The 11,719-nt window shown below is 40.4% G+C and overlaps 1 protein-coding gene across 5 annotated transcripts in view; it reads left to right on the top strand.

Annotated features, from left to right (window-relative positions):
* Window positions 1–2,004: 2,004 nt before the first annotated feature.
* LOC132891755 (splicing factor 3B subunit 1-like) overlaps window positions 2,005–11,719 on the top strand; it is a 63,015-nt gene continuing 53,300 nt past the window's right edge. For 4 of the 5 annotated variants that reach the window (XM_060929662.1, XM_060929670.1, XM_060929669.1 and 1 more), the window contains exon 1: window positions 2,396–2,725. In XM_060929662.1, coding sequence (XP_060785645.1) covers window positions 2,491–2,725 — 235 coding nt within the window. In that variant the 5' untranslated portion in view covers window positions 2,396–2,490. Of the gene's footprint in view, window positions 2,097–2,395; window positions 2,726–11,719 lie in introns of those variants that run through there. The other variant, XM_060929663.1, reaches the window with a different exon arrangement.

The following is an 11,719-nucleotide window of genomic DNA, read 5'->3' as shown; positions in this document are numbered from 1 at the left end:
CAGCCCTGTGATGACCTGGCGACTTGTCCAGGGTGTACCCCGCCTTTCGCCCGTAGTCAGCTGGGATAGGCTCCAGCTTGCCTGCGACCCTGTAGAAGGATAAAGCGGCTAGAGATAATGTGATGTGTGTGAAAATTAAACTGTTTTAAAAGCCAGAGTATGGTTAAATAAAATACACCATAAGTTTAAGTAAAAGTTTGCATAAAGAATAAATCTGTCAAACACAGGGGTGCAAGCAACTAACATTTACTCACGTTACTGTTATGAGAAGTTTTATGAGTAATATAAAAATTAGTAATTTTAATTTTACTCAAGTAAATTTTGACCTAGGTATCTTATTCAATTACAGTGGAACCAGGCCTGAAAAGGCCTACTGAGTAAAAATGAAATGCAGCACAATAATAAAACAATCTGGCGGAAATTAAAGAAAATTACGCTACCTTGTGTGCAGTTTTTTTTTTAAAAAACTATTTTACATAACCAACCTATCTTGGATCAATGTGTTGGATGATGGCTGGTGGTCATGGAGAACAATATTCAAGAAAAAGAAACATTGAATTATTGAGAAGAAAGATAATAAAAAGTAACTTTTATTCAAATCCCATTTTAAATCAGGTACTTTTTCACTCATTAGCCTCGTTTTAACTGCACTAGTCGTCCCCCTCCATGGCCCTACCTGTTATCGCATCATGAACTGGAGGATAAGGCCTAACTCTCCCAAAAACGGATGAAATTTTGGGCAGTGTGGATGTAAATTCTTCTTTTTTCTTTTTGATTTGCCGCTTTTGAGCACCACTTTTTTTCTCTGGTACGCTTCATTGTTGTGTTTATTATTTTCATGTTTCATCGGACTTTTTCGTGCATTGAATCACATCGGGCGACGGGCCCCCCTTAGCGGTCGGCCCCCCCGCCTGGCGTGGGCTGCGGGGGTATATTTTACGCCAGTGATAGGGGGTGGTCACAAAGTTTTTTGTTTGTTTGTTTGTTTGTTTGTTTCTCTGTGCTTCCTAAATTGAAAGTAAATCGGACATAACAAGTGAAGGATTCATTATATAGCCATGGTTCAGGATGGCATATTATTTGTCTCATATTGATTTAATACGCCAAATATTGGGGGGGGGGGGGGGGGGGGGGGGGGGGGGGGGACAGATTGGTATACTTTCCCAATATTGGGGGGGACATGTCCCCCCCAGTGCCTATGGTGGTTACGCCCATGACATTAGGTCATGTTAATGGTTTGGTTAATGAAGTCAAATCAGGTGTATCTGTATAGTGCGTTTAATACAACAGACATTGTTGCAAAGCAGCTTTACAGAAAATGAAAGACTTTTAAACATGAGTTAATTTTATCCCTAATTTATCCCCAGTGAGCAAACCTATGTTATCAGTCATTCAATAATGACTTTATTGATAACAAAAACAATATAGAGAATGCGAAGCGTATGTATTTTCCCGATCGTCGTGTGGTTTAGTGATTATGTTTTATGATTATTGTCTGGCGGCACGGTGGTGTAGTGGTTAGCGCTGTCGCCTCACAGCAAGAAGGTCCGGGTTCGAGCCCCGTGGCCGGCGAGGGCCTTTCTGTGTGGAGTTTGCATGTTCTCCCCGTGTCCGCGTGGGTTTCCTCCGGGTGCTCCGGTTTCCCCCACAGTCCAAAGATATGCAGGTTAGGTTAACTGGTGACTCTAAATTGACCGTAGGTGTGAGTGTGAATGGTTGTCTGTGTCTATGTGTCAGCCCTGTGATGACCTGGCGACTTGTCCAGGGTGTACCCCGCCTTTCGCCCGTAGTCAGCTGGGATAGGCTCCAGCTTGCCTGCGACCCTGTAGAAGGTTAAAGCGGCTAGAGATAATGAGATGAGATGAGATTATTGTCTGAATTTCAAAGGTCGTCTCTTTCATGTACAAGTCAAATGCACAGGGAAGGGAAGTGAATAAGGTGAACTACAGGCGATTTGTGATGGAGCTGTTGTTTACGCCCACGTTTTTACTGCGCATGCGTGTTCGTATGACGTAGAAGCAGTTGAAGGCCTTTCAGGACTGATTCGTGTACACACATCGACAGAAACATGGCGAAAATCGCTAAGACACATGAAGGTGAGTTTATTTTTTAAGTGATTATTGTACTAGCAAACCAAAAGCGCGTGTCATTCGGTCAACGTTATTGGTTTGAATGCGAAGCTGCTGTTGCGGCTGAGTGCAGCATGAACACGGCGCTGAAAACCAGGAGCCGGTTTCACTAAGATAGACTATGACTATAACTTAGACAGAGGGTATAGTCGGACGCATAGATGTCTAACAAAAACTGTTGCACAAAGCATCTTAAGTCGTACTATGCCGCAAAGGATTGTTGGTAATTCAAGACTCTTTTCAAAACAAACAAAAAAAAAAATGGCGGACAGCAACCGGTCAGTGCCGTTCACGCACTCAGAGAATTTAGCCATTCTTGAAGAATTTAATTCCTACAAAGGGGTTTTGTTGGGGAAATTCAATGAGGAGTGTACCAACAAAAAGAAACATGAGGTGTGGAAAAAAAATCACCGATGCGGTGAACAGCGTTAACCCCGCTGCGGTACGAGACGTGTCAGCTGTGCAGAAGAGGTTTAAAAATATGGTGCCAGAGGCAAAAAAGGAAATATACAAGCGGAAAACGGAACCCCCAACAGGAGGAGGGAAAGCGAAGAAACTAAAAGTCACCACCGAAATGGTGATAGAGATCTACGGAGGCGAGTCACCGTTATTATCTACATCACTCCTCCATCTGCGCGAGTCTCTTCAATTTAAGTTGCAGTCTTTCCTTTTGGAGCGACTGCAACTTAAATTGAAGAGACTCGCGCTTAGAGTGATGTAGTAGTGTGTGTGTGAGTGTATGAGAGAGAGAGATAAGTGATGAGCGGTGATGTAATTATATGCATAAATGAATTGATATATTTATATTATTTATATATATTTATAAGTAATAAAATGAATAAGCTGGCATTACACTGTTCTTTATTGGATACTTTATAGTTAGATTATAATAGCCTAAATTTGTGTATTACATACTTGCACTTCACTGCCTTAACATTTCAAGCTTTCTTGTAGTTATTGACATTGATGGCACTTATGGCTTGACTGGTTTTTTTTTTAATTCAGTTTTATTCATTTAAGAAAGTATGTCCAGTAATAATAGTAACAATAGTAATAATAATAATAACAATAGTAATAATAAGAACACAATAACAAGAACACAATAACAACACTATAATAATAATAACAACAACAACAACAACAACACATACACACACACTGATTCACACACTATTTCAGTTATTACCATGGTGATATAGCCCTTAGACCCATATTAGACTGGGGGGAGGGTGTCTTACTTTTTAAGCTTAAAATTAGACTTAAAAAATTAGTCTTAACTTTTGTGAAACTGTCTTACTTGCATTAGACTGATCTATAAAGAAACTTAAGACCAATCTTAACCCATAGACCAGTCTAAACTACTTTAGTGAAACCGGCTGCAGATGGCGCCCGGTGCGGTTTAATGAAGCTTTGCCTCCACAGAAAGACCAGCGCGAGTCACTGTGCGCTCTGTGTGTTTGCTGTTACAGCTCGTGTGCTAACTACGATGGTTTCTCAAAATGGCGCTAATTCACTATTCGCCCCTTTCACATATCCCATAATCCACTGTGCGGTTGGGAACTTCCGGTGGCCAGGCCCAGGCTGCTAATAACGGTAGAAAAACCAATATTGGGCTATGCAATCAATTTCGATGTTCAAATATTATTACAGGTTACTGTATTAATATTTAAATTCATTTAAATGTTAATAGGTTCTTTAGTGAGGTTATTTACATAGTCTTAGATTTTTTTTTTCAGGATTAATACTGCTGGAAATGATTGCACATTTACAGTTTGTCATCAGTTTTGATGAAGTGTCAGATGCAGCCTGAAATGTGATGTTATTAGACTTGGTTAAATAAATGCATGCAACTAGGAATAGTTATGGAAGTTTTTTCCAAGTAGTAGCACATTATTCCGGGTCATACTGTACAGCTTAGCTGTACAACCCGTGCACGTACTCAGGCAGATGATAAAATTACAGATAGATCACAAACTATGGAAATATAATAAAAAAGGATACAAAATAAAGAGTGGTTATGGATTTTAATACGGGTGCATCTCAGACATGAATAATTTACAGCTTGGTCACAGATGTTTCAGTATATTATAGATTGGCTACGGATGATGCATCACAGATAAAAAAAAAAATTAAGAAGTCTAAAACAAATGTTTGAACTGCCAAAGTTCCTAATTAAAATATCTTAGTTGTATCTGTTTATTAATTTACCATTGATATTTCATGAAAAATATCGCGTAACTGTGAATAAAAGATCATTGCTTTGCATTGTATTTTTTACTTTCTGTGAATCTGTATTCTGTGACTTCATGATGCAACAAGGTTTACGAAGATGCCCAGGGAAGTATGCTCAGACAATGTTTGTCATCAGTTTTGATGTTGAAGTGTCAGATGCAGCCTGAAATGTGATGTTATTAGACTGCTTTTATTTGTCTAGTTATTGGCTCTATGGTATTTTTTGTCAGCACAGAAGCTTTTAATCAGTCATCCTTATATTATCGTCCATACAGTCCTTTCACTTTCTGCATTGTTTACATGTTCCAGCTACTCAGCACGAGTCTGGTTAACACCAGACCATATCACAAGTGAAATATGGTCTGGAATCCGCCTATTGAATTTCTCGTAGGGGAGGTGTGGTTTACGATTGTCAACGGCCGTTTATTGGACGTTGCGAATGTCTATCATTTGGCGTATACGTAGCCCATGGCCAATCATGGCAGTTGTACCTGGTGACGTAGTTAGAGTGGCGAAGAAGAGAAGGAAAGAGAAGGCAAAACAAAAATAGGAAAACAGTGGCACTGAACGATTACTGCCGTTTGTGCAAGACAAATATGAGAGAAGCTGATTTGGTTAGTTTGGTTCGTATCGCTCGCCGCCATGTTAAATGTGATCCGTAAACAGTCCCAAATAAACTACAAGCTTCCGTTTGTCGAGTAGTACGCGTCACCGTCTTTCCACCCCTCCCCACTCTCTGATTGGCTCCCTAACTCAGGCGAGCCTTTAGACCATAGTTTCCATGCTGTCTTTTCAGATCGGAACGATTGTGCAAAGCAGCATGGGATTTCCCAGGCTAACTCAGCACTATAATTCTGGCCAATAACATTGATAGTGTACATTTACATTGATGACAAATTCTTTAGTGAGGTTATTTACATAGTCTTACAGATTATATATTGGTGCCCTGTGTCTGGCTGGAGTCTCATTGCATTGCTCCTGTGGAAGGCGGCCGCATGTGGACAGTTGGGGGTCGCGCCTGGAGGACGCTCTGGACTCTTGCAGTGGTGCTTTTGTGGCTGGGGACTGCAGTTGACTTGCTGACTTTGGGACCGTGGTTGTCGTGAACGGTTTTGCGCTCGGGTTTCCGTCGGTGGGGGGTTTATAGCATCAACAAAGCTGGCTTTGTTAGGACTGTTAATGTTATAGTCATGTTATCTGTTGTTGCCCAAATGAGGATGGGTTCCCTTTTGAGTCTGGTTCCTTTCGAGGTTTCTTCATGTCGTTTGAGGGAGTTTTTCCTTGCTACCGTCGCCACAGGCTTGCTCATTGGAGATAGATTAGGGATAAAATTAGATTAGATAAAACTTTATTGATCCCTTTGGGCAGGTTCCCTCAGGGAAATTAAGATTCCAGCAGCATTATTACAGATAAACAGAGAAAATAAATAGAGAGAACTTCCAGATAAATTAAAATAAAGTATTTACATATACAAATATAAAAAGAATAAGATATGGGGAAGAGAGGAAGGGGGAAAAAGGTGGAGAGAGGGGGGGGAGCGGTGGCAGGAGAGCTATTGCACTTTATATTGCACATTATATTGCACATTGTCCGTTATTGCTTTTTGTCAGGCTGGGCTACTGCTCCTTCCCGTCCTCTGTCCTCCTGTTACCCCTCCTCCCCCCCAGAGAGGAGTTGTACAGTCTGATGGCGTGAGGGACAAAGGAGTTTTTGAGTCTGTTCGTCCTGCACTTGGGAAGGAGCATTCTGTCACTGAACAGGCTCCTCTGGTTGCTGATGACGGTGTGCAGAGGGTGACTGGCATCGTCCATGATGTTCAATAGATAGTTTTCACATGACGTCACAGAGTCGGGGATTCCCTGGTGGCGGCCATCTTGGGGGGCGAGCTTACCGTACGGGTCACTGAGCACACATTGTAACGCGCGAGTTACATTTATTTATATATTATTTACATTTATAGTTACATTATTACTATTTAAAGCTAGCAGTGGTGCATGGCTGTCGTAAAAGGTCAGGTGGGGATGTCAAGCTTAGCTTTTATGGAATTCCCACTGTACGGGAGCACGAAGGCGAGCAAAGAAACTCAGCATACAAAGGAGAAATCTATGGCTTGCGAGAATCAACCGCAAGGATTTTCAGCCTTCCAAACACAGCAAAGTCTGCTCTGATCATTTTATAAGTGGTAAGTTGTTTAAATAAACAATCAGTTGTGTTTAAGTTTGTTTTTGGAAACCAAAACATCGTGTAAACAATCTCTAGAGAATGCCTAACTGGAACCTCTTAGTGTACTGTATTTATAAAAACATTTGGTACAAGGCTGCAAACGTATGATTATTACTGGCCTATAAATTGTCATTTATCATAACAAACAAAATGTAACAAGCCTACATACCAGTTAATTATATTACAAAGTTTATACTGACATGGAACTGTAATACCACTAATGGATGTAAAATTTGTCTTAAATCAACTCGATATTATACACACACACACATGCAGTGTTGAGAGCTCTAAAATTCCAATGTTTACATACCTTGGCTGTTATTAGAACACAGCTCTCACTGGTTTTTATATGGCGGACTTCGCGGACCCAGCCACAGACAAAATAATTGTATGACTCCAGCGACTTGTATGCTTTGAGGTTGTCAAGTGTGTAGGCACTTTTACTATTCACGAAATGGTTCACAATATCAGGGTACGATATGGATGGCAGCCCTGCATAGTCACTTGAAAATGCTTCTTTGTCCACTTCGTAGGGGTCAATTCCCCCAATCAAGGCCAGTTTGGCTGCATACCGTTGTCGTGAGATGTCGTCCACTGTATCCATATACTTCCGTTTGCTTGATTTTGCCGACATTGATCTTTATTTTAGAAAACTGACTATAAAACTTAATAAATTCGTCCGAGATAACGTAGCCGGTAGTGGCGATGGTCCGTTTTGTTAGCCCCGCAAGATGGCGGCTGGGGGGGCGTTCCCCGGGATGCCGTGACGTTAGTGAAAACTATCTATAGTTTGTCTATAGACCTCTTCTCTGCCACCGTCACCAGAGAGTCCAGCTTCATGCCGACCACAGAGCCGGCCCGCCTGATCAGTTTGTCCAGCTCATATTTTAAGTCGTTTAAATTCTGTAAATCTGCTTTGCGACAATGTTTATTGTTAAAAGCGCTATACAAATAAACTTGACTTAAATTTGCAATCATTTTGGGCAGTATTAATCTTGGAAAAAATCTGTGAGACTGTTGTAAACCTGTAATAATATTTGAACATTGAAACTGATTCTATATCTCAGTATTGGTTTTTGTACCGTTATCAGCAGCCTGGGCCTGGCCACCAGAAGTTCCCAACTGTGCAGTGGATTGTGGGATATATCAAAGGGGTAAATAAACATGAAGAAACAGAGTGCTTGTGAATTTACAGCATTGTATCATTACGTTTGTTCCAGTGAATTTTGAAGCCTGTCAATACAGGGTTTCCCATACATAGACCATTGTGTGGCGCAGCGCCACACAATGGATTCCTATCGCCACACAATCAGACTCGCGATTTTGTAAAAAAAAAAATTCCGTTGCGTATCGTTCTGTTCATTCATAGTGCTCTTTCTTCTTGTTCACGTGTGCGCACACCCCCACACACAGAGAGTGAGAGGCGTGTACACAGGCCTGCCGGTGCGCATATACCCAGGCTGCAAGTAGGCCTGTTAGGCTAATTAAAAATATTACAGCCTTCCCAATTCGCCTTCCGACCCCTTATTTTAAAAGGTAGCCTACGTCGTGCTCGTGATGAGCTTTATCATAGCCTTCTTAGCTTACATGAAACGGACATCCCTGAGTCAGGCTATAAACCAATTTTGATGCATACAGTAGCAGCTTGATGCGAGGAACCGGTCTTATTGCATTATCCCGTTTATCCCGCTTCAGCAATGACTTCCCTTACGATAGGGCACTGGAGTATTTTTCAGGAAGCCACGCAGAATTAAATGTTCTGATAGGGCGTGCAGGCTTTGCACCAATTAGGGTAATGCTTTTTCATTATTGTTAGCTGCCTTGGTGTTACCTTAAGTGGTTTCTTACATCTAATTATGATATTTTATTATTTTGTTGTTACATTATACTATTTATTTCATTTTAGTATTAACCTCCAGCTTGTTTTTTGCAATTTATTCCTTGAATGTCAACTAAAGAATGATTGAAAGATTGCCAAAAAGGCAAAAAACTAAGGTAAAAACAAGAGATGCACCGATTGACCAGCTGCCGATCGGAATCGGCCGATTTTCACGTGATCGGCCATGACCGGCGACCGGCCGGTCAAAATTAAAATATGCTGATTTTCTGCCGATCAAAACTTGTGTATCACATAGAGATGAAAGTGGAAATACTCGTAATTTGCAACTAAAAAGACTGCAGCTACACTGGCAGCTTGAACATGCTTTCTAGTGCGATTGTGTTAAGCTTGTGCAGAACGGTGTCAGTCCTGCGCGCCTCACGAGCTCTGGCGCGCGCGCCGTTAAAAAAAAATTCACTATATTTGGATATCCAAATATAGTGATTTTTTTTTTTGTGCCAGATATTGGATGTGAAAAGAAGAAAATGTCTGTGGTTGTGTGAATTTCCCATTACAGGAATTAATACGTTAGCTTATTACCAAACATCTAGTTAGATTTGTACAAAGAGAGAAAGAAAAAAATGTCTTTTTGTTTGTTTTACAGCCTTGGTTGCACTTGATTCCATTGGAAATTACTCTACAAATACACATTTGACAAAGATGATAGAATGGCTATGGTATAAGTATGACTGGAAATTATTTTTGTATTTTGATACTGAATGAAGAAATGGGTTGTTCTTTAAGGCATAAGTTTTCAGATGTAAATAGGCTTATGAAAGTGTGTTCCATAGCAGTCGGCAAATAATATATGAGGGGGAAGTTGTTTTTGTGCCAGATCTTGGATGGGAAAAGAAAAAAATGTTTGTGTGAATTTCCTATTTCAGGAATTAATATGTTAATACCAAACATGAAGAAAGCTTTTACAAAGAACAATGTCTTTTTTTGTTTGTTTTCAACCCTTGAGGTGTTGAAAATTTATTACTGAAAATCTGGCAGAATGTTCTATTAAAGAAAAGATAAAAAGAAAATAGTCTGTGTGTGCTGTGAAGTGGTTTGAAAAATGAAATCGGAATCGGCCAAAATCGGTATCGGCAGGTCACACTCCATGGAAAATCGGAATCGGCCCAAAAAATTGCAATTGGTGCATCTCTAGTAAAAACTAAACTTTAACTTCAATTTTGGCGAGTAATTTTCATAAATTTAAAAGACAGGTTTTCCACCAACATCAAGCCCAGCAAACTAATGGCCTGCCCTGTAATGTAAAGTTGGGTCGAGGAATGAAACCAGGCAGGGTTCTGGTAAAAATTTGTTTTAGCTGACTTCTTTAAGAGAACTTAAAAGAATTTAGATTGAACTGAATAATCTGCTTCTTGTAGCTTTAAAATGGTCCCAGCAGGTGACTCTGAAGAAAAATACTGTGTGTTTGAACACCGCCCGCTGTAAACACTTTGCATTAGTGTTGCACCGATACCATTTTTTTGGCCCCGATACCGATACCTGGCTGTGCAGTACCGGCCGATACCATACCGATACCACTCCGTTTGAAATGTGTGTGTCTGTGTGTTATAGATATATATATATATATATATATATATATATATATATATATGTATGTATGAAGAGCTGCATACTTGGATGTAAAATCATTGCTATCATGGCTTTGTCAGGCTGCTGCTTACCTTTGTGAAACAGGAAAAAGACTAATACAAAGTGAATCCAGTAGAACTTTTTATTGCCTACCTGGTATGGATGACTGACAATAGTTCAATAAACTTTTAGCTCTCACAGGCCAAAATAGTGAGAAAGTAAAATTACATTAATAATTGAATAAACTCTTTTAAACCCTGAGTTTTGGCTCTCAAAGGCCAAAATAGTGCAACTTTCATGAAATTATAACATGTATAATACTCACACATGCAAACTCCTCACCTTTCGGCGAAATTCGCCGTTTTGGTCCCAAAATAGGTCACTTGTGTGAATCGTGTAGATCCGAAGAGTTTTTTTTTGGGGGGGGTAGGCAGGCTACAACGCTATTGTTGCCAAACATTTCACTTACAAGGTTACAGCCAATCAAGATAAACAGTTACTAACACGCTTCTTTTCCATTGGAGTTCTGATCAGCTGGTGCACAACCCACTGCTGGTTGCCAGTCCTCGCTTACGAATATTCCACAGATTCAGACCGCAAAGTCACCTTTTTATAGAGAGATCTGGCAACCTCATCTCGCGACTGAATCTGAATACCAATGGAACAGTTTCCAGCGCGCTCGGGGGTGAATAACCATGGGCGGATCTACCGGGGTGGCATATGCCACTCTAAAAGAAAGCCTTGCCACCCCTGCTGCTACCCCAGTTGGCAGCGACGAATTCAAAGAAAAATTACGGCCAATTTGACATTTACGTGCGCGAATTTCCAATGTCCGACTGCGGCGAATGCAGCACGAGATAACGCCAGAGATTGGTTGTTTTGGAAAATTGAGAGGCGCGAAGCAAGGGAGGCAGGAGTCGCGAGGAAAGGAGACACGGGAGGAAAGGGGTAAAAGCTGATTAACTATCTATCAAAAAATGAAATTATAATGAATGAACAGTGCTAGTATAGTTGCGATGCTGATTTTGAGAGGATAAAAATCAGGTTGGAGAAGGTTATTTAGCTAACTATACATGTAAGGCAAAAAAAAAAGTGTTTCCGGTAACCCGACCGATCGAGAATTTCAGCGTCGAAATTGCCGACCGTAAAGTTTTTATTACAAATTTCCCTCGATATTTTAGTGTAAGCAGCGTTAGTTTGTCATAATTTTTTGTTTCAACGCATTCAAGTTGTGAAAGAAACGATAAAAAGTAAAATGTTTTGCCACTTCTATCAGCCCTCCTGGCTGTAATGCAAATTGCTTCCTCTTCAGTATACAAGTGCACTTCCATGGCAGGGAAAAACACTACATTTTGCCGCCTATGTAGTCCCCTATTTATACAAATAGGAGTCATTCAGGATTCAGCCATGTTTTTGCTCCGTGTTTTTGCTCGACCCAAGTTCTACAGTAGGCGAGGCGAGGCCGTCTGCTTTTAATGGAAGTAGCCTAGCCTAGGACGTTAAACCATATTTTCACGTTATTTCTTGATAAGGTGTTTTCACATTATCACATGAAAATATCATGAAATTACGTGATATGTTATTACATGATAAATATATTGTAAAAACGTGATAACTCTGTTAACAATATCTTTTCACGTAATTACTTGAGTCTAAGCCAATTTTTTTT

Source organism: Neoarius graeffei, chromosome 9 (assembly GCF_027579695.1).
Source record: "Neoarius graeffei isolate fNeoGra1 chromosome 9, fNeoGra1.pri, whole genome shotgun sequence".
Lineage (NCBI taxonomy): Eukaryota > Metazoa > Chordata > Actinopteri > Siluriformes > Ariidae > Neoarius > Neoarius graeffei.
This window is presented reverse-complemented; position numbering and strand designations above follow the sequence as displayed.